This window comes from Pongo pygmaeus, chromosome 21 (assembly GCF_028885625.2).
Source record: "Pongo pygmaeus isolate AG05252 chromosome 21, NHGRI_mPonPyg2-v2.0_pri, whole genome shotgun sequence".
In the NCBI taxonomy this organism is placed as follows: domain Eukaryota; kingdom Metazoa; phylum Chordata; class Mammalia; order Primates; family Hominidae; genus Pongo; species Pongo pygmaeus.
The window spans coordinates 47,845,972-47,867,500 of record NC_072394.2 but is presented as its reverse complement, the minus strand read 5'-3'; the positions used below and the strand labels follow the sequence as shown (position 1 = coordinate 47,867,500).

Below are 21,529 nucleotides of genomic sequence, written 5' to 3'. Positions count from 1 at the left end.
TTGGCTACTTTACGGATGATCTGCAAAGGAAGGGTGGTAAGAACAGTGGTGGCAAGGAGCCCGGGCGTCCAGAGGCTGCCCTCCTAGCTGGCTGTCTGCTACTCCAGTAGCCACACAGGCACTAGCAGATTCCCCCTGCCCTTTGACTTCTGTCTGGTCCTATGCGACACTGGGTGAGAACAGGTGTCTCCATGCCTTGGGGCCTCACTCTCCAGCCCTGCCCGTGTGTGCCACATTCTCTGCATGGATCTGAGGGGACCCCTCCAGGCATGCCCTCCCTTCCTATACCATGGGAGGTAGTGTGATGCCGGTGACCGTGCAGACGAGCTGCACCAGGGAACCATAGCGAACGTAGCCCTCTCGCGGTGGGAAGTCTCCTTGGGAAGAGTGCCCATCAGCTGGGGGTCAAAAAAAGCAAGGGACAAGGTTTTCAGCGGCCCCCAAGCTTCTGCCTTAAACCCTGCCTTCTTGCCTCTGGCTCTTCCTCACATCACACATGGGCCCTGCGGGAAGGGGTGGTACTCAGGGGAGCCGACTGAAGGTTCTAATTCTGGAGAGGCGATTTGAGGCCATCCTCACAAATGTCTGCCCTGGGGGCAGGGGTTGGGGGCAGGCAGCTTAGTTGATATAAGGGGAAAGGGCATGGATAAAGGAGTCAGAATAGCTTGGAACAGTCACCAGCTCACTGGGACTGTAGTCAAGTCTTTTTGTGTTTCTGAGCCTTAATCACATGGGGAAGAGTTTACCTTCCTTAAGGAGTTGTGGTGGAGGTTAAATAAGCTAATGCATGCGAAGTGCCCAGCCCCAGGGCCTGCAGATGTCATTACCCAGGTGGAGCGTGAAGGCAGCCCACTGTCGTGCACTGGCCACAAAGGCCCCATCCTCCACAGAGAGGTAGCGTGTGGAGACTGTCTGAGAGCGCAGGCGGTTGAAGAGGGAGACCTTTGAGCCGGAGGATATGCACACTGTGACGGTGAGGATCAGGGTTAGGGTGAGGGGATAGGGTTAGGGTTAGGATTAGGGGTTAGGGTTAGGGTGAGCGTTAGGGTTAGGGTTGGGGTTAGGGTGAGGGTGAGGGTTAGGATTAGGGTGAGGGTTAGAGTGAGGGTGAGGGTAAGGATTAGGATTAGGGTGAGGGTTAGGGTGAATAAGGGGGTCAGGGTGAGGGTTAAGGTTAGTTGGTGTTATCAGTTCCCTGGCCTGGCTCGGTCCCTTGGACTTTCCAGACAGTTTCCAATCTTCTGTCCCTGTGCCGGCCTGGCTAATGTGCCCACAGGCCTAGATACACTGGACATTCCCAGTTCACAGCTGTTTTTCCAGGACCTGCTGTAGTCCTGCTTTGGAACGTTTTCCTGCTCCTTTGCTGCCTGGACATCTTTCAGTTCAACAAACAAAAGTAAACCTTTTTTTTTTTTGAGACAGCATCTCACCCTGTCACCCAGGCTGGACTGCCGTGGTGGTATCACAGCTCACTGCAGCCTCGACCTCTTGGGTTCAAGTGATCTTCTGATCTCAGCCTCCCAAGTAGCTGGGACAACAGGTGCAGGCCACCATGCCAGGCTAATTTTTTTTTTTTTTTGGTAGAGACAAAGTTTCGCTATGTTGCCCCAGCTAGTCTTGAACTCCTGGGATCAAGTGATCTGCCCACCTTGGCCTGTTGGGATTACAGGCATGAGCCACCGTGCCTCGCCTATGTCACTTTTAGTCTGTCCCCAGTTCAACCACTGCCTAGTTCAACTTTTGTCTGCTCTGGGACCCCAACTCCCAACCTGGAGTTTGGTATCTGTCCCTTTCCTCTCTGCTTTTCATCCTCCAACTCTTCTCATCCCCAGGCCTGGGCTGCACCCACTCATCCAGACTCCTTCCCCTCTCAGCTCCGACTCCACCTTTTCCACTCTGACCCCTATAGCCCAGCCTACCCCCACCTCCGCGCCCCAATTTAGCCGCTCTGGGCTTGGTTGCACCTCCCCGCCCGGGCCCGCGGTCAGGCCCCGCCCTGCTCACGATCGGTGTTTTTCAGTGACTGCTTCTTCTGCGAGGGCTTCGAGATGACCTTGATGAGGCGGCTATGGAAGGTACCCAGCTCCCGGCCCCCGCGCAGCACCAGCCGCAGCACCAGCCGAAAGTGCTTCCTCTTGTCTGCATCTGAGATGTACAGGGTCTTGGCGCAGCCGAATTCCTAGGGGGCTCGCAGGGACAGGGCCATCTCATCCCAGCCCTCCCCCGTCGGATGAACCAACCTCTCCCAGATATCGGACGTCCGCCCCGTCGGAGGTGACCAGAAGCTCCACCATCCAGGCTCTCAGGCTCGGCCTTAAGGCAGGACCCCGGCCTCCCGGTCTCCCCACCTATCTCTTGGCTTTCGGAGGGGAGTAAAGGAGCCCTCCTTTCCCAGGAGAGGCAGGGATGGGAGCAGGAATCGGACCCCTTCCCGTGCGCTCTCACCCTGGAGTCCGGCTGCTGCTCGAAATTCAACTTCTGCGTCTCAGCGGCGCTGCCGGACGCGCTGTCCAGTCCCATGTAACCGCAGACCGTGGGTCCCGCATCCCCAGCCTGGTGAGCTGGAAAGGGACGCGAACTGGCTCTGCAAGGACTCGGGAGGACGCAGGTGCCAGGCAAGCTTACAGCTCGCCGCCAGAGGGCGCGGGGAGACTGCGCCTGCGAACCGCCCCCTCTCGGGCCCAATCTCGTGGTCCTCCCTACAGAGCAGGAGGTAGGCAGCCCTTGAGTCCGCCCTCACCTTCGTCCTGCCCTGGCTTCACCCTCCAGCCAGGCCCCGAGAGGTAGACACAGGGCGGGGGGCAGAAGAACCTGCGGAGATAAGTGAGTGTTGGATTCGTGCATCCATCTCCACTTGGCTCTCCTGTAAGCACGGCAAGGTAGTAGCATAAACCCAGCAGAACCTTCGTTTCCTCCTCCCGCTCCCCGCAACGCTTTTTCATGACTGTAAACCCCATTCATAGCCAAACTTTATTGTTTTTATACCCCTCATTCAACTCATCAGAAGGTCCTGTCCACTCCACCTTCAAAATATAATATATCCAGAATCCACTGGCTTCTTACCACCTCGCCCTTCATCCCAGCCACCATTACTTTTTGCCTGGACCACAGCATCAGCCTTCAAACTGGTCTATTTCCAGAAAGTTATGTTTCTATCTCCTCCCCATTTCGAACAGCAGCCAGAGTGCTCCTTCCTTCCTTTCTCTCTGTTTCTTTTTTTTTCTTCTTTCCTTCCTTCCTTCCTTCTTTCTCTTTCTTTCTTTTTCTTTCTTTTTTTTTTTTTTTTTTGAGACAAGGTCTTGCTCTATTGCCCAGGCTAGAAAGCAGTAACTTGATCTCGGCTGTCTTGGCTCACTGCAACCTCTGCCTCCCCAACTGATCCTCCCACCTCAGCCTCCTGAGTAGGTGAGACTACAGACACAAGCCACCACACCCATCTAACTTTTGTATTTTTTGTACAGACATGGTTTTGTCATGTTGCCCATGCAGGTCTGGAACTTCTGGGCTCAAGCAATCTGCCCCACCTGGGCCTGCCGAAGTGCTGGGATTACAGGCATGAGCCACCAGGCTGGCCAGAGTGTTTTGTTAAAAACATGAGTCAAATCATGTTAACTCCTTAAAATCCTCCACTGGTTTAAAATTCAAAGTCCTCCTGAGATCTGACCCCTGCTTACCTCTCTGACTTGTTTCCTACAACTCCTCCCTCTGATTTCAGCCACTGTCATTTCTTTTGTACCTCAAACAGGCCTAATTGGTACAGCTTCAAGGTCTTCCCATTTTCTGTTGCCCTTTTTTTTTTTTTTTTTTTTGAGACTGAGTCTTGCTCTGTCACCAGGCTGGAGTGCAGTGGCATGATCTCGGCCCACTACAACCTCTGCCTCCCGGGTTCAACCAATTATCCTGCCTCAGCCTCCTGAGCAGCTGGAATTACAGGTGCCCGCCACCATGCCCAGCTGATTTTGTATTTTTTGGTAGAGAGGGGGTTTCACCATATTGGCCAGGCTGGTCTCGAACTCCTGACCTCAGGTGATCCGCCCACCTTGGCCTCCCAAAGTGCTGGGATTACAGGTGTGAGCCATCGCACCCAGCCCTTCTGTTCCTTCTAATTGTAGCACGCTTTCCCCAGATATTCTCCTGTCTGGCTCCATTTCAGCATTCAAGTTTCAGTTCCAATGTTACCTCCCAAAAGGTCCCTCAACCTCCTTGACCTTTCTAGCTAATGTCCCCCCTGCCTTCAGTTTCCGTCAAATGGCCTCGTTCAGTTTTCCTTCTAGTGCTCATCACAATCTGCAAGTATCTTGTTTCCTGATTTGTGGGGAGTTTACTGTCTGTCTCTTCCACACTTGAGTGAGAGTGTGGGCTACAGAGCAGGGGCTGTTTCTGTCTTGTTCAGCTGTATGCCCAGTGCCCAGCAGTACCCAAAGAGCCTGGTGCATACATGATAAACACTCAGTAAGTAGTTGTTGAATGAATGAATAAGTGAATCAATGGGAGAATGAGTGAATGAATGGAGACAGGAGATTCACAGGGAATCTCCTGCTATAGAACTATAGACCAAAGTGGGGGCTAATGGTGGCTGAGGGTCAAGGCCCTGGTCAACCAATAGCTGAGATCTCAGCCCTGAGGCCTGCTCTGGGTCTAAAAGAGGCCCAGCGGGTGAATGGAGGAGGTGCATAGGGCTGACAGTTGCAGAGACCTGGGAGGGGCTGCGGAGGCACCTACCGCTTCTCATTTCCGTACGATTTCTGGGCCACCTTGGCATGCAGGATCCGCACAGTCTGTTCACACTGTTGCTGCAGGCACCTGCGCACGCCTCCCCTCAGAATGGTCGTGTGCTCTGGGGATGACCTGGGAGTGGGGCAGGCAGGTCAACCGGCCACAGGAGGGAGAAGAGTCAAGGTGGCACAGGGTCCAAGCACTCAGGTTGAGTAAAATGAAGTAGGCAAGGGGTCAGAGTGAGTGGGAGGGTGGGGCTGCTCTATATCCTGCCCCTGTGGGATCAGGAAGAGGAAGCATTAGGTAAGGAGGAGACTTGGCTGCAAATTGTAGGCTAAATATTTAGGCTGCGAGGTGCTCAATGAAGCCTGCATGGAGCCCATGGGACCACCCAGGTTCCACTCTGTGGGTCTGGCGTCATGCCCATTGGAGCCCAGGGCCATAGGGAAATGTGGCTGTGACACAAAGGCTGCACTTATACTGGCTTTGGGATGGAGAAGAGTATTTTAGGGCTGATGGAACTGATAGAGATGAAGCTTCCCCACCCTAGGGAAGGCAGGGTGGGGGAGGAGGGGGGAGGGGAAGGGGGAGCCTTTCCTGGGCTCCTGGCCTGGAGCGCTCTCTAGCCTCCTGCCTACAAACAGAAAAGGGCCCAAAACCTTGTCCTCAGGATGGGGGATGGCCTGGGGGAATCTGAGCCTTTCTGGGGCCAAAGCCATATTCTTCCCTTTCTCCCATGAGAAGTGGCCTGTTGCTGTGTGGGCTTTCCTTCCCTTGATTACAGGAGTCAAGGCAGATGACATTGGTCCTGCAGAGTGAGCCAGGTTAGAGCCTAGAGGTCTGGTGGCTTCTTAACCTGGGGGTCTTGAGTGGTATGGGTGGGTGGGCCCGAGCAATTGCAGGGAGCAAGTAGAGGAGGGGAGGTGGGAGAGATTTGGGGGGTTAGCAGGTTGAGGCCCAAGGAGAGCCATGAAAACTGAGGCTGTCCTTCCGAGCCCTTATTCCTCTTGGCAGGACCGGAGTCTCTCCTCACTCCTGGAGGGGACAGCGTAGGACCGCACCCTCGAAAGCCAGGCCAGACAGGCAGCAGCCACAGCCAGGACTGCTCCACCCCTTGGGGCTCTCCTCAGGGAAGTGCCTTCTAAGCTTCCAGTGAATTCCGGCTGCAGAGTGTGGCTGCCCCAGTCTCCCCAGTCTCCCGCTGTAGCCGAATTCCAGCCTGGCCCGCAGCTAGCCCTGTCTGCAGCTCCAAGGGTGGTAGGAGCAGGGGGTGCTGGGTTTGCCCCGCCTCAGGAGGAAGGGGGGATCCCTCCCTGCCAGTGGGAGGGGTTGCAGCCTGCACTTCCCCACCCCACCCGCCAGCCCTGGGTTAAATGCAGCCGCTGCCTCTGCGTGCTCCAGCTGCCTGGCAGTCCCCACCTAGGGCACGCTGCCACGCTGCCGTTACCTGGTCCAAGTGCCCGGGAGGCTCCGCCTGTTGGCTTCGCTCTGCAGCTGCATCTCTGATCTGTCCTGCAGGCTCAGGTGAGTCAAAGGATTGGGAGGCACTGAGGGGTCTGCAGGGGAGTAGGCATCAAGCCAGATCAGGCGACTGTATTTTAGCAGAGGCACTGCCTAGGGTGCCCTATCTGATTTGCAGTGCCCTTCCCCACTTCTGCAGGGTCCTTTCCAAATCGAGCCCCCACCATCAAAGCCATGAAAATAGGGTCATCCCTTTTCTACTCTCATCCCTCCAGGAACCCCCTGAAATGTCCCTAAGGGACTTTTGAGAAATTATTTACAGGCCTCTCCTCTCTTGCTGCTCCACTCCCTCAACCTCACCTCAGGGCATCTCTGAATCTTTCTTTTTTAATGCAAGGATTAACTCCTCAGAGGAATCCCAGGTTCTAGTATTAATCCTGCCACGACATCGCCATGTACCCTTCAGCAAGACACTACCCTCTCTGGACCTAGTTCCTTTCTTTGTAGAATGAGGGGTTTGGAAAGGTGATGAACTTTGAGGCAGTCACTATTTTGGCTTTCTAGGATTCCTGGGGTGGAGGCAGGGTGCCAGGTGAGAAGTTGGCTCAGACCAAGAATGGGATGAGGGGAACCTTAACCAAGATTTAGGGGCCCAGAGGCGTCTCCGGGTGGGAAAGTATGGGAGGTGGCAGAGGCCCCTTGTGCCTTAGCCCTCATGCTGCCCAGGGATGTTGGCCTCGCCTGTGGCCCAAGCTTGAGAAGGGTTCTCCGCCCTCCCACTTCCACCAGCACTGCCACATCTTGCTTGGTCACCCTCCCACGACGGGCCCTGACAGAGGATTTATGTTCTACCAGGCCTGGGAGGGGAAAGGGGAGAAGAATCCGGGACGAGAAGGTCGCCTGGAGTGAGAAGCAGGCACTGGCCTCGCTCAGAATAGGCGCATTCACGGAATTGGGGGGCGGGGGCGGAGCTGCGGTTGGGTTAGGGGCGGCTGGCCCTCTCTACCAAGAAACAGCAACAGAAAAATGGCTAACACAGCTTCAGCATGGGGCGCGGGGGTGGGGTAGGAGCTGGAAGGAAATGAGGTTTAGTGACTTCTAGGCGCCAGGGGGCCTCAAGAGAGAGAAGGGGAACCAGGAGCCCTAGGTTCTAATCCTGCTTTTGCAGTTCGGCAGGCTGCCTCCTTGGGGCTTAGTTTTCCTATTTGTATAGTGGGGAGGGGGTGGGGGTGGTGGTCCTTCGTAGTTCTCACGGGGCGTCTCCGGGGCCTCGGGAGGGTAAGCGCTCACCTGTTGCCCCTGCAGGGTCCATGGTGGCTCCACCGGGCCCCAGCCGCTCACCCGCCGCCCTCTGGAAGAGTCCAGTGCTGCTGTCGCTGGAACCCTGCACACCCCTGCTCCTCGGCTCTTGCGCGGGATATATCCTGTCCAGGCCTTATCTCCAAGGCCCCGGGCCCGGGCCCCCTGTTTGCTTGGGGTGGGCGCACCTGCTGGGCAGATGTGGGCTTCCCACGCCCCCTGCCATCTCGGGCGCCCCCTGGCGGTCGCTCCTGAGAGCAGGCGGGAAACAGGCGCCAAGCCGCGCGTTCTCGTGCGCAGCGGGTTTTGGTCCACTCGCTGCCGCACCACCACGCTCGGCCCCGCAACAGGGCGCAGCCCGTCCCTGCCGCCTGCGGTTGGGCAGTGCATGTCTGTGTTTGTGTGTGTGGAGGGGTCTGGGGGGGTTGGCGAGTTGCAAAGACAGCCACACAGAAGCTTGTGTGCGTAGGGGAGTGGGCCGAGGTGGGGAAGGGCTTCTGTCTGCAGAGGTTCGCCTGGCGGGAGGAGAGGCACCAAACGCCCAGGCTGGCTCACAGAAACTAGCAGGCGTGGGATTCTATCCTGCCGCAGCCACTTTTTGGCCGAATGACTTTAGTTACCAGCGCTTAACTTTTCTGAGCCTCAATTTCCTTGTCTGTATGATGGGGACAGTCACAGCCTTATTGCAGAGAGGATTAAATGCCACAATGCGTGAAGAGCATTTAACACTGTGCCTGACATTTAAGAAAGACCTGGGTTTTTTTTCAGTTTAAATTTTGCATATTTGTATCTACGTATCTATTCTTATTTACTATTCTGCAGTTCCACAAAGAATCTCTTGTCGGCCAAGCGCGGTGGCTCATGCCTGTAATCCCAGCACTTTGGGAGGCCGAGGTGGGAGGATCACCTGAGGTCAGGAGTTTGAGACCAGCCTGACCAACATGGCAAAACCCTCTCTCTACTAAAAATACAAAAAATTAGCCAGGTGTGGTGGCAGGAGCCTGTAATCCCAGCTACTCGGGAGGCTGAGGCAGGAGAATCGCTTGAACCTGGGAGGCAGAGGTTGCAGTGAGCCGAGATCATGCCACTGCACTCCAGCCAGGACGACAGAGCAAGACTCTATCTAAAAAAAAAAATAAATAAATAAATAAAATAAATAAATAAGTAAAAGAATCTCTTGTGTTTCCGAGCAATCCCACTGTGATGAGAATTTTTACATTCTGAAACATTTCAAACATACACAAAAATAGAGAGATTAGTAAAATAAACCTGTAACTGTCTTCCCCCTCCAAGTGCCTATCACCCAGAATAAGAGCAGTGTAAATACTGTTGCTTTTCTATTTTCCTTCCTCCCTCCAGGCTCTGACACCTCCATTCTCTGTCCCCAAGCGCCATGAGAGGCCTTCTTTGCTGGCCCCTGTTGCTGCTCCTTCTTCAGCCCTGGGAAACCCAGCTCCAGTTGGCAGGTGAACTGGGGCCTAGCCCTCACCAGTGGGAGGAGGGGAGCGGAAGCCGGTCCTCCCTCTGCAGCCAGCTCCTCCTGCTGGGGAGAGGGAAGCAAGGGCTTTGGAACATATGGGACTGGGTTTAAATTCCCCACTTCACCTTTCTGGGCCTCAGTTTCTTCATCTGTAGGATGTGGCTTAGTTTTGGGCGCATGCAGAACTGCCCATGGGGTGTTTAATTTGGAAAAATTATTTGAAAACATGGAAAAACCAGGAAATTTTACATAAAAATCCCTGTTTAGTACTTCCCTTGAAAAACCAGGGATCTGCTAACCTCCAATTCGCAGGGGCATGGCAGCATTTGGATGGAGCTGCCTGCCCAATTTAGGAGTGATAGGGGCTCTTTGGGTCTCCGCTGTCCTAACCCAACCGGTTCATCCATGTTCCCTGCCTGGTCCCTGCAGGCTTTGAGTTTGCGACGCTTCCTTGCCCCCTCGTCAATGGGTAATACCGCCTCAGAATAGCCCTCAGAGCTGTAAGATGAGGGAATTTGTGAAATCTCCTAGCCCAAGTGCTAGGCACATGCCGGGCGAGTGCATCTGTCTAATCTGCGTTTGCTGTGCTGGGCGCTATTATGTCGGCATAGCGGCATTTCCCTTGGGTTTCCCTGGGGTCTCCTCGGAGGTGAGGCTTTGCTGACCTAGGAGAGTCCTCCCTGATCTCCCCGCAGGTCCCAGGTGTCACACTGGGCCCCTGGATCTGGTGTTCGTGATTGACAGCTCCCGCAGCGTGCGCCCTTTCGAGTTCGAGACCATGCGGCAGTTCCTCATGGGCCTCCTCCGAGGCCTGAACGTGGGTCCCAACGCTACGCGCGTTGGCGTGATCCAGTATTCGAGTCAAGTGCAGAGCGTCTTCCCTCTCCGCGCGTTCTCGCGCCGCGAGGACATGGAGCGCGCCATCCGCGACCTGGTGCCGCTGGCGCAAGGCACCATGACGGGACTGGCAATCCAGTACGCCATGAACGTGGCCTTCAGCGTGGCCGAGGGCGCGCGACCCCCGGAGGAGCGCGTGCCGCGTGTCGCTGTCATCGTGACAGACGGGCGGCCCCAGGACCGCGTGGCCGAGGTGGCGGCACAGGCGCGCGCCCGCGGCATTGAAATTTACGCGGTGGGGGTGCAGCGCGCGGACGTGGGCTCCCTGCGCGCCATGGCATCGCCCCCGCTAGACGAGCACGTCTTCCTCGTAGAGTCCTTCGACCTCATCCAGGAGTTCGGCCTGCAGTTCCAGAGCCGGCTGTGTGGTGAGTTAGGAGGGTGCTGGAGTGAAGCTCGAACTCTCAATCCAAATACTTGGATTCCTTTCCCACCATAGTAAATCCCATCCCGTGGGGTGGCCCCGCGATTTCCAGGTAGAGTTGCCCTGACCTACCACAGGCTGTGTCAGATTTCAGCTCTGACCACTTCTGCTCAGGCTCTATCAACAAGGAGCAACCTATAGTTTCTTGCCCTGCCCGCCACAGCTTACCACAGGCTTAATGTCAAACTCCAGCACCAATCCCCTGCACACAAGGAACCAGTGATTCTCAAAGCTAAGAGGGATCGGCTGCTCCAAAGAGTCGTGGCCCTCCCACATGGGGATGGCTTCTTCCATTATCATCTTAGCTCCTCCCACAAATGCTGCAAGATCTGTTCTAGTGACCGTTTTGAGTTTATTCTGCCCACCTCAACTTAGCACCTCTCCGCCTCCCTACCCACTCCTGCCCCTGTGTAGTCCTGTCCTAGCCCACTGACGTGTCTAATTGGGTGCCTCCTCTTCTGAGCCTACTCACAGGGGCTCCTTAAGCCTTATTCTTTCCCTAAGCCCTCTCCCTTGGTACAGCCCCTCTCAAATTAGTGATTTCCTTCTGAAAGCCATTTGAGGGTAATGCCTGCCTCTGACCCCATCCCCATCCAGCTCTCTCTTGTTGGAGGCTTCTGCCCATCTGTTCCCTACTGATTCTAGTCCTGTGTGTCCTCAGGGAAGGACCAGTGTGCTGAGGGGGGACATGGTTGCCAGCACCAATGTGTCAATGCCCGGGGCATGTTCCACTGCGCCTGCAACCTGGGCTACAAACTCGCAGCCGATAACAAGAGCTGTTTGGGTGAGAGCTACCCCTGTCCTGCAGTCTCACTGCTCCTGAACCTTCTTTGGCTCTCCATTGCCCCAACATCAGACCAATGAGTCTGGAAGGGCCTTTGGCAGTAACAGCACACCTCCATCACTTTACAGGCCTAAGAAAGAAAGGTATTGCCTGGGGTCACACAAATCCCTGGTGGGAGCCTACAGTTCAGTGTGCTTTCTGCCCTCTTTCTCCCTGTTTTCAGGCTAGTCTCCAATCCACCTCCCAAACTTGTTTCTGTTTTCTTTTTCTTTTCTTTTGTCTCCCTCTCTTTTTTTTTTTTTTGGAGACAGAGTCTTGCTCTGTTGCCCAAGCTGGAGTGCAATGGTGCAATCTTGGCTCACTGCAACCTCTGCCTCCCGGGTTCAAGTGATTCTTGTGCCTCAGCCTCCCAAGTAGCTGGGATTACAGGCGCCCACCACCACACCCAGCTATTTTTTGTATTTTTTGTAGAGATGGGGTTTCACCATGTTGGCTAGGCTGATCTCGAACTCCTCCTGACCTCAAGTGATCTGCCCGCCTTGGCCTCCCAAAGTGCTGGGATTACAGGCGTGAGCCACTGTGCCCGGTCATTTCTGTCTTCTTATAGGCACATCCTTACAGTTTTTCTTCTTAGATACTGTTGGGGGGTCTTCAGTTAGGTGGGTCTCCCCCCTCATGCCACCCATTCTTGACTCTGCACCTCAGCTCTTTGTGTGCTGCTCACCTGAGCTGCCCTTGCCGCTCCCCTCTGCCTTTGCAAATCTTTCAAGACTCTCTCTTTTTAAGAGAAAGGGCCTTGCTATGTCGCCTAGGCTGGTCTCCCACTCCTGGGCTCAAGAGATCCTCCTGCCTTGGCCCCTCAAAGTGTTGGGATTACAGGTGTGAGCTGGTTCTTCATTTGTGTCTTCTGAAAAGCTATGGCATAGAATACCTTGCTTATTCAATTGGGTTTTTTACTGAGTACCAAGTTAGTATTAGACATTGTGCTAGGAGCATTACACACATTATTATATCTCAGCCTCACAACAACCTGGAAAAAGAAATAATGTAATCCCAATAACCCAGATGTCAGCTGGGGTCTTCTTGTTTCTAGAAACTAAAAGTTGGCTTGAACTCTGATTTGAATGTTTAACATTCAAATCCCTCTCCAAGACCTCTGGAAATCCTCCAAGTGCTTACATTCTGGTGGTCACCTCTTGCTGTGAGCCTCTGCTAAATTCATTTGATTTATGGATCCTCTCTCATTTCTCAACCCTGCACATGCTGTTCTTGTTCCATGCATGTTAATTAACCTCTTCTTTGGTTTACACACTTGTGTATGCAGGGGCATACACAAGTGTGTATGTGCTAAGTAACTCACAGCGCGCACACACACACACGAAAAACTCATTATAATTGAATATTAGACAGCTTTGTTTCTAAAAGTCCTCAGTCAGCCTAGTACAAGGGATTTTTCACGGGCAGCCTCAACCCACAGAGTTACTCATCTTCATACTGGCTCTCTTGTTCTTTTTAAATTTTTTTTTCTCTCTCCACTCTCATCTCCTTTCCAGGAACCTCAAATACTCACTTTTTTATACAGGGTAATTATCTTCTCTCCAGCCCAGCTCTCGGCCATCTTTGCCTATCCAGACCATCAAGATGCTCAACAGGGCAATAGTTCCCCATCTTCCACAGAAGGAAGCTGTGAATAGCAATCACTCTCTTCCATTATATTCCCATTTTGCAAATAGAAAAATGGAGGCTCAAGTAGGTAAAGTGGCCAAACCTGTGCTCTGTAAGTCAGAGAGCAACTTGAGGACAGGGGCCCTGACTAATTAGGTCAGGATTTTTGGGGTTGGGGCCCAGGTGTAGGTATTCTTAAAAATTTCCTCAGGTGGTTGTGCTACCAGAGCTGAGAAGGGCAGCCCTGGGCATAGACTGACCCCATCTCTTCCTCAGCCATTGATCTGTGTGCTGAAGGGACCCATGGATGTGAGCACCACTGTGTCAATTCCCCAGGCTCCTATTTCTGTCGCTGCCAAGTTGGCTTTGTACTCCAGCAGGACCAGAGGAGCTGCAGAGGTGAGCAACACCCCCGCCCTCCCACCACACCCTGGACTGTGGCCTCCAAGAGCTCCAATCAGAGGCAATATCTTGCTGTTTCTTCCCTCCTGCCAGCCATTGACTACTGCAGCTTTGGGAACCATAGCTGTCAGCATGAGTGTGTTAGCACCCCTGGTGGGCCACAGTGCCACTGCAGAGAGGGCCATGACTTGCAGCCTGATGGGAGGAGCTGTCAGGGTGAGGAGGGCTCTCCTACATTTGTGGGAGGGGTAAGAGATCTTAGCTGGTGGGGTCCATCCTGACTCATCCTGACCTGTCTCTCCTTTCAGTCCGGGACCTTTGCAATGGTGTGGATCATGGCTGTGAGTTCCAGTGTGTGAGCGAGGGCCTCTCCTACCGCTGCCTGTGCCCCGAGGGGCGGCAACTTCAGGCAGATGGCAAGAGCTGCAACCGTGAGTGATGGGCGAGAGGGTGTTCTGTTGGCTTCTGCCCCATTGCCCACATTCGGACTGTCCTTGACTTTGCCATTGCTGTGGCCCCTAGGCTGTGGTGTGAATGTGTGTGTGTGTTGTGGGGGTGACATTGGAGGGTATGCCATTCCCTGCCTCTATCTCTTTCCTACAATCCTCTACTCTGCTGTCAATGTTAATTTAAAAAATACATATTTGATCACATTCCTCCTTTGTGCGCAAGCTTTCTGTGGCTCACCAATGCCTACAGAAGAAAGATCAAATGACTTACCCCTAAGTATTTCAAATGGTGAGCAGAACCACATTAATGAATAATGAAATCAAATTACTGGGTTACAACCAACATTAAAAAAAAATAAAGAGTGGAAGACAATATAGAGTTTACTGCCTGTAGAAAGAGTTATATTATTTCTGAAACTTTAGTTCTATGTGAAATGTCTCATGATGTATTGTCATTATTATTATTTTTACTGTGGGCTGTGATAAAAATTTTGAAACCACTGCCTTAGGTCATCACGATCTAGCTTCAGCCAACTCCATCTCCCCATCTCCTGCCACACTTGAACATTTCCGTGTTACTGGCCTGCTCCTCCCTGGATGTGTCAGGAACTCCCCAGATCCGAAGCCTCTGCACGTGCTGCATCCTACCTTCTAGACTGTCCCTTACTTCCTTGGCAAACTCCTACTGATGTTTCAAGACTGTCTTAGTTCATTCAGGCTGCTATATCAAAGTACCGTAGACTAGGTGGCTTAAACAACATTTACTTTTCACAATTCTGGAGGCTGAGGAGTCCAAGACCAAGGTGCCAGCAGATATGGTGTCTAATGAAAGCCTGTTTTCTGATTCTTAGATGGCACACCTTTCAAAGCCTCCCCACGCCAACACACACACACACCTACACACACACACACACACACACACACACACTAATCTTCTTGCTGTGTCCTCACATGGCGAAGACAGGAAGCAAGCCCTCTTCAGACTTTTTTTTTTTTTTTGAGACCGAGTCTCCCTCTGTTTCTCGGGCTGGAGTGCAGTGGCACGATGTCGGCTCACTGCAACCTCTGCCTCTGGGGCTCAACTGATTCTCCTGTTACAGCCTCCGGAGTAGCTGAGACTACAGGTGTGCCCCACCATGCTTGGCTAATTTTTGTATTTTTAGTGGAGATGGGGTTTTGCCATCTCAGCCAGGCTGGTCTTGAACTCCTAACCTCAAGTGATCTGCCCGCCTCAGCCTCCCAAAGTGCTGGGAGCCACCATGCCTGACCTCTTCAGACTCTTATAAGGACAGTAATTTTACTCATAAGCGCTGTACCGTCATGTCCTCATCTAATCCTAATTACCTCCAAAGATCTCACCTCCCAAGACTACCACATTAAGGCGTAGGGTTTCAACAAATGAATTTTGGGAAACACACTCATTCAGTTCATAACAAAGATCAGAAAGAATGCCATCACCTCCATGCAGCCTTCCTTAACAACTCCAGGAAGAACACACTATTCCTACCTTGGGGTCCTTGTATGCTCTTCTCTTCTAGCACTTTCCTTGACCAGAGCATATGGCATGTCTGACTTGCTCTGCTCTGTCCTCATGGATCAGGATTATGTTTTAATTCTTTCAAAACCTTTGAAAACCTCCCCATGCCAACACACACCACATTTTGGTTCTAGCAACTTCCCCGGCTCAGAATAGGGGAGGTGACATTGTAGAGTCATTCAGGAGCATGGGTTTTGGAGTCAGATGGACCTGGCTTCATGTCTTGGCTCAGTCAGTACTAGCTGTGAAATCTGGGGCAATCACTTTATCCATCAGAACCTCAGGCCATAGAAAATGGGGACAATACTCAAGCTTATTGGGAGGATTGAGAATATATATAAGCACTTCACCCAGTACCTGGCACATGGTAAGCTGTCGGTAAATAATGTTTTTGTTATTATTGTTAATACTGGTACAGTGCTTAAAAGTGTGCCTGATACATAGTAGATGATCAATAAATGGTAGTTATTGTGGTCATTATATGATTGTTGTTTAAAAAGATGCTTTCAGCACAGTGGTTTGTTCTAAGCACTGACTAAATGTCAAGGGCGATGATGATGATGATGGTGACGATGGTGATGATGATGGTGATAATTATTATCATTTAGCACACTGCCTGGCACAGGAAGGACTCAGGAAATGTTGTCTGTTATATAATACATGTTTGCGAATGAACTACTAGATGGATAGACAGCTGCTGCCAGTCCAGAATCTGGTCCCTCAATTCGAGCTTTTCTGGCTGCGCAGGGTGCCGGGAAGGCCACGTGGACCTTGTTCTGCTGGTTGATGGCTCCAAGAGCGTGCGCCCACAAAACTTCGAGCTAGTGAAGCGCTTCGTGAATCAGATTGTGGACTTCCTAGATGTGTCCCCCGAGGGCACGCGCGTGGGGCTGGTGCAGTTCTCGAGCCGCGTGCGCACCGAGTTCCCTCTGGGTCGCTACGGCACCGCAGCCGAGGTGAAGCAGGCGGTCCTGGCTGTGGAGTACATGGAACGCGGCACCATGACAGGGCTGGCGTTGCGGCACATGGTGGAGCACAGCTTCTCCGAGGCACAGGGTGCACGGCCCCGTGCCCTCAACGTGCCTCGCGTTGGCCTGGTCTTCACGGATGGCCGCTCCCAGGATGACATCTCGGTGTGGGCAGCGCGCGCCAAGGAGGAAGGTGGGCTTGGCATGGAACACAGTGGGCTGGGGTTGGGTCATACGCTGGGAGGCAGCTTTCCCGAGGCCTGGGGCACCCTCTGAGACCCCGGCCTTGCAGGCATCGTCATGTACGCCGTGGGCGTGGGCAAGGCGGTGGAGGCGGAGCTGCGTGAGATCGCCTCGAAGCCAGCGGAACTGCACGTGTCCTACGCCCCAGACTTCGGCACCATGACGCACCTGCTGGAGAACCTCAGAGGCAGCATCTGTCCAGGTGAGCGCATCTCTCTCGGGGGTCCTCCTCTCTCTCATTGCCCGCCCTCTGATATCTCCCCTTCCTATTCACTCCCTACCCCCTTTGTAGTTATAGCCAGAGGTTGGGCTCACTAGACAGAGCTTTGCTACTCCAAATGTGGTCCGCAGGCCAGCGGCAGGGCGGTCACCCGGTAGCTTCTTAGAACTGAAGCATTTCTGGTGCTCTCCAGACCGAATGAATCAGAATTTGCACTTCGACAAGATTCTCAGGTGATTTGTAAGCATATTAAAGTCTAAGAAATCCTAGACTAGGCTACCTGTCCCCCAAATCAGTGGAGGTTCAGAATAATTTGGGAAATTTTTTTGAAGGCACACCAGACAGCATTTGCAAGTGGAGCCACAGCATATATCCCCTGAACTTGTTAGAATTCAACCTTATGAACTTGGCAAAGTGGCAGGACTGAATATATTTTAAGTATGCAAAGACTTTTTTTTTTTTTTTTTTAGTGGGGACAACATACCTCATAAGTGCAATCCCTCTACTTCATCATCTGGTGCTCAGCTGAGGAAAAAGAGACTAACTCTACCTGTGGAGGAGAAGGGGGCTCTTGAATCGTGTGTAGTGTACTGTGCTCTAGGTGATATAGGGAATGTCTCCAGGGTAACTTTTACCCTAGAGACTTTAGACACTAGCCCAGGCTTAAGATGTGACTCTTCTTCCAGTTTATCAGACTCCATCTCCAGAAACAGACTAAGTAGGGCTGGTCTGGGTCTGGAGAATCTGTCTTTTTTTTTTTTTTTTTTTTTTAATATATGTAGGGGAGCTGGGCACAGTGGCTCACACCTGTAATCCCAGCACTCTGGGAGGCTGAGGCGGGTGGATCACTTGAGATCAGGAGTTCGAGACCATCCTTGGCCACATAGTGAAACCCTGTCTTTACCAAAAAATACAAAAATTAGCCGGGCAAGGTAGTGGGCACTGAGACAGGAGAATCGCTTGAACCTGGGAGGTGGAGGTTGCAGTGAGCCGAGATTGTACCACTGCACTCCAGCCTGGTGACAGAGTGAGACCCTGTCTCAAAAAAAGTATATATAATATACTATATACGCTATATTATATAATATATGTGTGTGTGTGCACGCACATGCATGTGCATGTATATACATATATACTCCTTCCCCCAACTCTCCTTCCCTCCCCGCTCCCAGCTAATTCTAATTATTGTGGTTCTTTCAGATTAGGGGCTCTTTCAGAGCTCTTCCTGTGTGACTCTTATGGGCCCTGCAGTGTGACTTTGGATGAGTCACTTACCCCCACACCTACCTTAACTTTTCTCTTCTGTAACAGGAGAGGCACTGGCTGCCCAAGGTTACCTCTAGCTCTAGAGTTCTAAGAGAAGTCTGGGTTTTGTGGCTGAAGCTCTTTACCAATTGGCGGTATGACTGTTCCTTGTCTCCAACCCTTTGTTTAGAGAAACAAATCTGTGAAGTTAGGGGTCTTTGCTGGATTCCAGCAGTTTGTTCATAGTACATATAAGACTAAGATGAAGAGACAACTTTTAAATCATTACGGCAGTGTTTTCAAAGGTTAAATGTCAGGCATTGTGCTTATTATTTCACCACCTATAATCCTTTTTCTTTTTTTTCCTAAGGTAATTTGTTGTAGCATTTTTTTTTCTATGTCACTCCCTGTAATCTTTTTTTTTGTTTTTTTTTTTTTTGAGATGGAGTCTCGCTCTGTCACCCAGGCTAGAGTGCAGTGGTGCGATCTCGGCTTACTGCAACCTCTGCCTCCCAGGTTCAAGCGATTCTCCTGCCTCAGCCTCTTGAGTAGCTGGGACAACAGGCACATGCCACCACGCCCGGCTAATTTTTTCTAGTTTTAGTAGAGATGGGGTTTCACCGTGTTAGCCAGGATGGTCTTGATCTCCTGACCTCGTGATCCACCCACCTCGGCCTCCCAAAATGCTGGGATTACAGGTGTGAGCTACCGCGCCTGGCCTCCCTGTAATCTTAACAATGGCACATGCTTATAGAATTTCAGTGAATCTAAGATACCATTCATTTTAAGATTCACCACTATTTTATGTACTGCTAAGAAAAAACGTGCCAGTTTTAATTGTAAGGCCTCCCGCCCAACCACCAAGATGTTGATGTGTGGGGAGATAGAGTTGGATCAGGATCAGTGGTTCCTAAAGATTAGGTCACACCAGAATCACCTGGTGGGCCTTTAAAAACACAAATTGTGGCTGGGCACGATGGCTCACGGCTGTAATCCCAGCACTTTGGGAGGCCGAGGCAGGAGAATCACTTGAACCCAGGAGGCAGAGGTTGCAGTGAGCCAAGATCGAGACCATCCTGGCTAACACAGTGAAACCCCATCTCTACTAAAAATACAAAAAATTAGCAGGGCATGGTGGCACACACCTGTAATCCCAGCTACTCGGGAGGCTGAGGCAGGAGAATCACTTGAACCCAGGAGGCAGAGGTTGCAGTGAGCCGAGATTGTGCCACTGCACTCCAGCCTGGGCGACAGAGCTCAAAAAACAAAACAAAAACAAACACAAATTGCTGGGCTTCAACTCTAGATTTTCTAATTCAGCAAGTCTGGGGTGTTGTCTGATCATTAGCGTTTTTGATAAATTCCTACATGATGCTGATGCTGCTGGTCCAAGGACCACTCTTTGAGAATCACTGGTCTAGTTGAAATACACTAAAAAGCAGTGGTTCCCAACCTTTTTGGCACCAGGCAGTGGTTTTATGGAAGACAATTTTTCCACGATGGTGGTGGGGAGGATGGTTTTGGGATGATTCAAGCACATTACATTTATTGTGCACTTTATTTCTACTATTACATTGTAATATACAATGAAATAATTATACAACTCACCATAATGTATAATCAGTGGGAGCCCTCAGCTTGTTTTCCTGCAGCTAGATGGTCCCATCTGTGGATGATAGGAGACAGTGACAGATCATCAGGCATTAGATTTTCATAAGAAGCCTGCAACCTAGATCCCTCACATGCACAGTTTACAATAGGGTTTGTGCTCTCATGAGAATCTAACAATGCCACTGATCTGACAGGAAAGGAGCTCAGGTTGTAATAGGAGCGATGAGGAGCGGCTATAAATACAGATGAAGCTTCCTTGCATGCTGGCTGCTCACCTCCTGCTGTGTGGCCCAGTTCCTAACAGGCCATGGGCTGGTACTGGTCCATGTAATGTGCTGGTACTGGTCCATGGCCTGGGGATTGGGGACCCCTCCTGTAAAGTATTTACTTAAACCAGGCAGTGTTCTAGATCTGTGCTTTTTCAAAAAGGTAGGCAGTACCTATTTAATTACAATTGATTAAAATAAAATACATTTTAGTCCTTTAGTAGCACCAGTCACATTTGAAGTGTTAAACAGCCACATGTGGCTTGTAGCTACTGCTTTGGACAGGGCAGATGTAGAACACTTTCATCATTGCATAAAATTTTATTTGGAGAGTGCTACACAAAGTGTGGTCCGCAGACCAGGAGCATCAGCATCATTTGGGAGCTTGTTAGAAATGTACCTTCTGAGCTCCTTCTCCATTCTGAATCAGAATCTATATTTTAACAAGCTCTCCTGATGATTCCAATGAGCATTAAGTTTTGAGAAACAGTCTTGTAAGTTGTGCGTGAGCGCACACACACGCACACGTACACACACACACACACATACACAGGTGAATGGATCCTCGAAGCCACTAATGCATACATTCTTTCATTATATCCATTTTATAGATGAGGAAACTGAGCTTAGAAAGGTTAGTGAGTTTTTCAGTATCTCACAGCTACTTAGCTTGGGACTCAGCCCAGGTCTCTCTAAATCCAAAGCCCATATACTCAACCATAGGCCCAGTGCAGGGAAATCAGAGGGCCAAAGCTAGCGCAATTTCTCATCCCCCTGACCCTCTGTGTCCGGCTTGCAGAGGAGGGTATCAGCGCAGGGACAGAGCTTCGGAGCCCATGCGAATGCGAAAGCCTCGTGGAGTTCCAGGGCCGCACGCTGGGGGCGCTCGAGAGCCTGACGCTGAACCATATCCTTTGGGGCTGGTGGCGCGGGCTGGAGGGAAAGTGAAGGGACCTCGGCGAACCCCAACGGCCTCCTTAACCGCTCACTGGCCCAGCTGACGGCGCGCCTGGAGGATCTGGAGAACCAGCTGGCCAACCAGAAGTGAGGGCCACGGGCGGCCCAGACGCGGGCTGGGGCGCGGCACCGCGGACGGTGCCCCTTGCGCGCCATCGGTGCGCCGGGGCCAGGCAGAACCTGGGCCCGTCCGGCTTGGACTGTCGGGGCAGAGGCGCTGGCGGGCTTCCGGCACTGAGCTGAGCTGGCCTCGCCCGGACCATTAGGCGGACTGAGGCGTCAGGGGGATAGCGGGTGGTGAGGGAAGGGGCACGTGCTAGACCGGCACGCCCTCGCCGCGTGCTGCGCTCAGTTCTTTGTTGGATTTCTTGTTTGTGTTCTTAAAAAAATAAAAAAACCTGATTTCCACGGGGTCCGTTTTTGGGTCTTGCTGCGCCGCCTGGGGGAGAGGAAGCCAGACGGAGCGCGCTCTGGCGGCGCCCGGGCGGCGTCTCCTTGGAGAAAGGCGCATTGTGCGGGGGTCGGGCTCGGGGGCAGGAGACCCGGCGCTGCTTCCCCCGCTTGTTTATTCAGCCGAGAACAGATGGCTCCTTATGCAGGCTGCGAGAAGGGAGGGGGCTCAACAGGAATCCTTGGGGTCTGAGCAAGTCTGCGCCACCCCATTCCCCAGTGGATTGAACGCTTCGCTCTCCGGCCAGGCCTATCCCATGGTGCCCCTAAATCTGGCTCAAAAGCTGCTGGGACTGAGCGCTGGTGAGGGGTGCGGGGCGGGGGTGGGGTTGGTGGGAAAGTGAGAGGCAGTAATTGAACCCCTAAATGGATGGGGTGGGAGTGGATAGATGAGCTTTGCCCGATTTTAACTCTCTCCTGCACTAGGTAGGAAGAGAAGGAGGTATCAGCTAGGA

General features: G+C 52.3%; 2 protein-coding genes across 5 annotated transcripts in view; one reads left to right on the top strand and one right to left on the bottom strand.

Moving 5' to 3' along the window:
- The window catches only part of RBPJL (recombination signal binding protein for immunoglobulin kappa J region like), an 11,454-nt gene extending 3,728 nt beyond the window's left edge, over nucleotides 1-7,726 (bottom strand). For both annotated transcript variants that reach the window (XM_054468111.1, XM_054468112.1), the window contains exons 1-9: nucleotides 7,468-7,726; nucleotides 6,164-6,272; nucleotides 4,723-4,848; nucleotides 2,741-2,811; nucleotides 2,446-2,561; nucleotides 2,005-2,179; nucleotides 828-965; nucleotides 289-398; nucleotides 1-20 (exon numbers count right to left, since the gene is read on the bottom strand). The exon at nucleotides 1-20 is cut by the window's left edge and continues 133 nt beyond it. In XM_054468111.1, coding sequence (XP_054324086.1) covers nucleotides 1-20; nucleotides 289-398; nucleotides 828-965; nucleotides 2,005-2,179; nucleotides 2,446-2,561; nucleotides 2,741-2,811; nucleotides 4,723-4,848; nucleotides 6,164-6,272; nucleotides 7,468-7,489 — 887 coding nt within the window. In that variant the 5' untranslated portion in view covers nucleotides 7,490-7,726. The remainder of the gene's footprint in view (nucleotides 21-288; nucleotides 399-827; nucleotides 966-2,004; nucleotides 2,180-2,445; nucleotides 2,562-2,740; nucleotides 2,812-4,722; nucleotides 4,849-6,163; nucleotides 6,273-7,467) is intronic.
- On the top strand, nucleotides 6,116-21,031 carry MATN4 (matrilin 4). Of its 3 annotated transcripts, XM_054468109.2 has the most exons (11): nucleotides 6,126-6,240; nucleotides 8,836-8,942; nucleotides 9,652-10,221; nucleotides 10,939-11,061; nucleotides 13,003-13,125; nucleotides 13,222-13,344; nucleotides 13,437-13,559; nucleotides 15,862-16,275; nucleotides 16,375-16,527; nucleotides 20,467-20,574; nucleotides 20,657-20,911. In XM_054468109.2, the coding sequence occupies exons 2-11, from the start codon at nucleotides 8,870-8,872 to the stop codon at nucleotides 20,713-20,715; spliced, it is 1,869 nt and encodes a 622-aa protein (XP_054324084.1). In that variant the 5' UTR covers nucleotides 6,126-6,240; nucleotides 8,836-8,869; the 3' UTR covers nucleotides 20,716-20,911. The 3 variants fall into 3 exon arrangements, with proteins under 3 accessions (XP_054324085.1, XP_063515507.1, XP_054324084.1); XM_054468110.1 differs by lacking the exon at nucleotides 10,939-11,061 and having other exon boundaries at nucleotides 6,116-6,240; nucleotides 20,657-21,031; XM_063659437.1 differs by lacking the exons at nucleotides 10,939-11,061; nucleotides 20,657-20,911 and having other exon boundaries at nucleotides 6,116-6,240; nucleotides 20,467-20,615.
- Nucleotides 21,032-21,529: the final 498 nt, after the last annotated feature.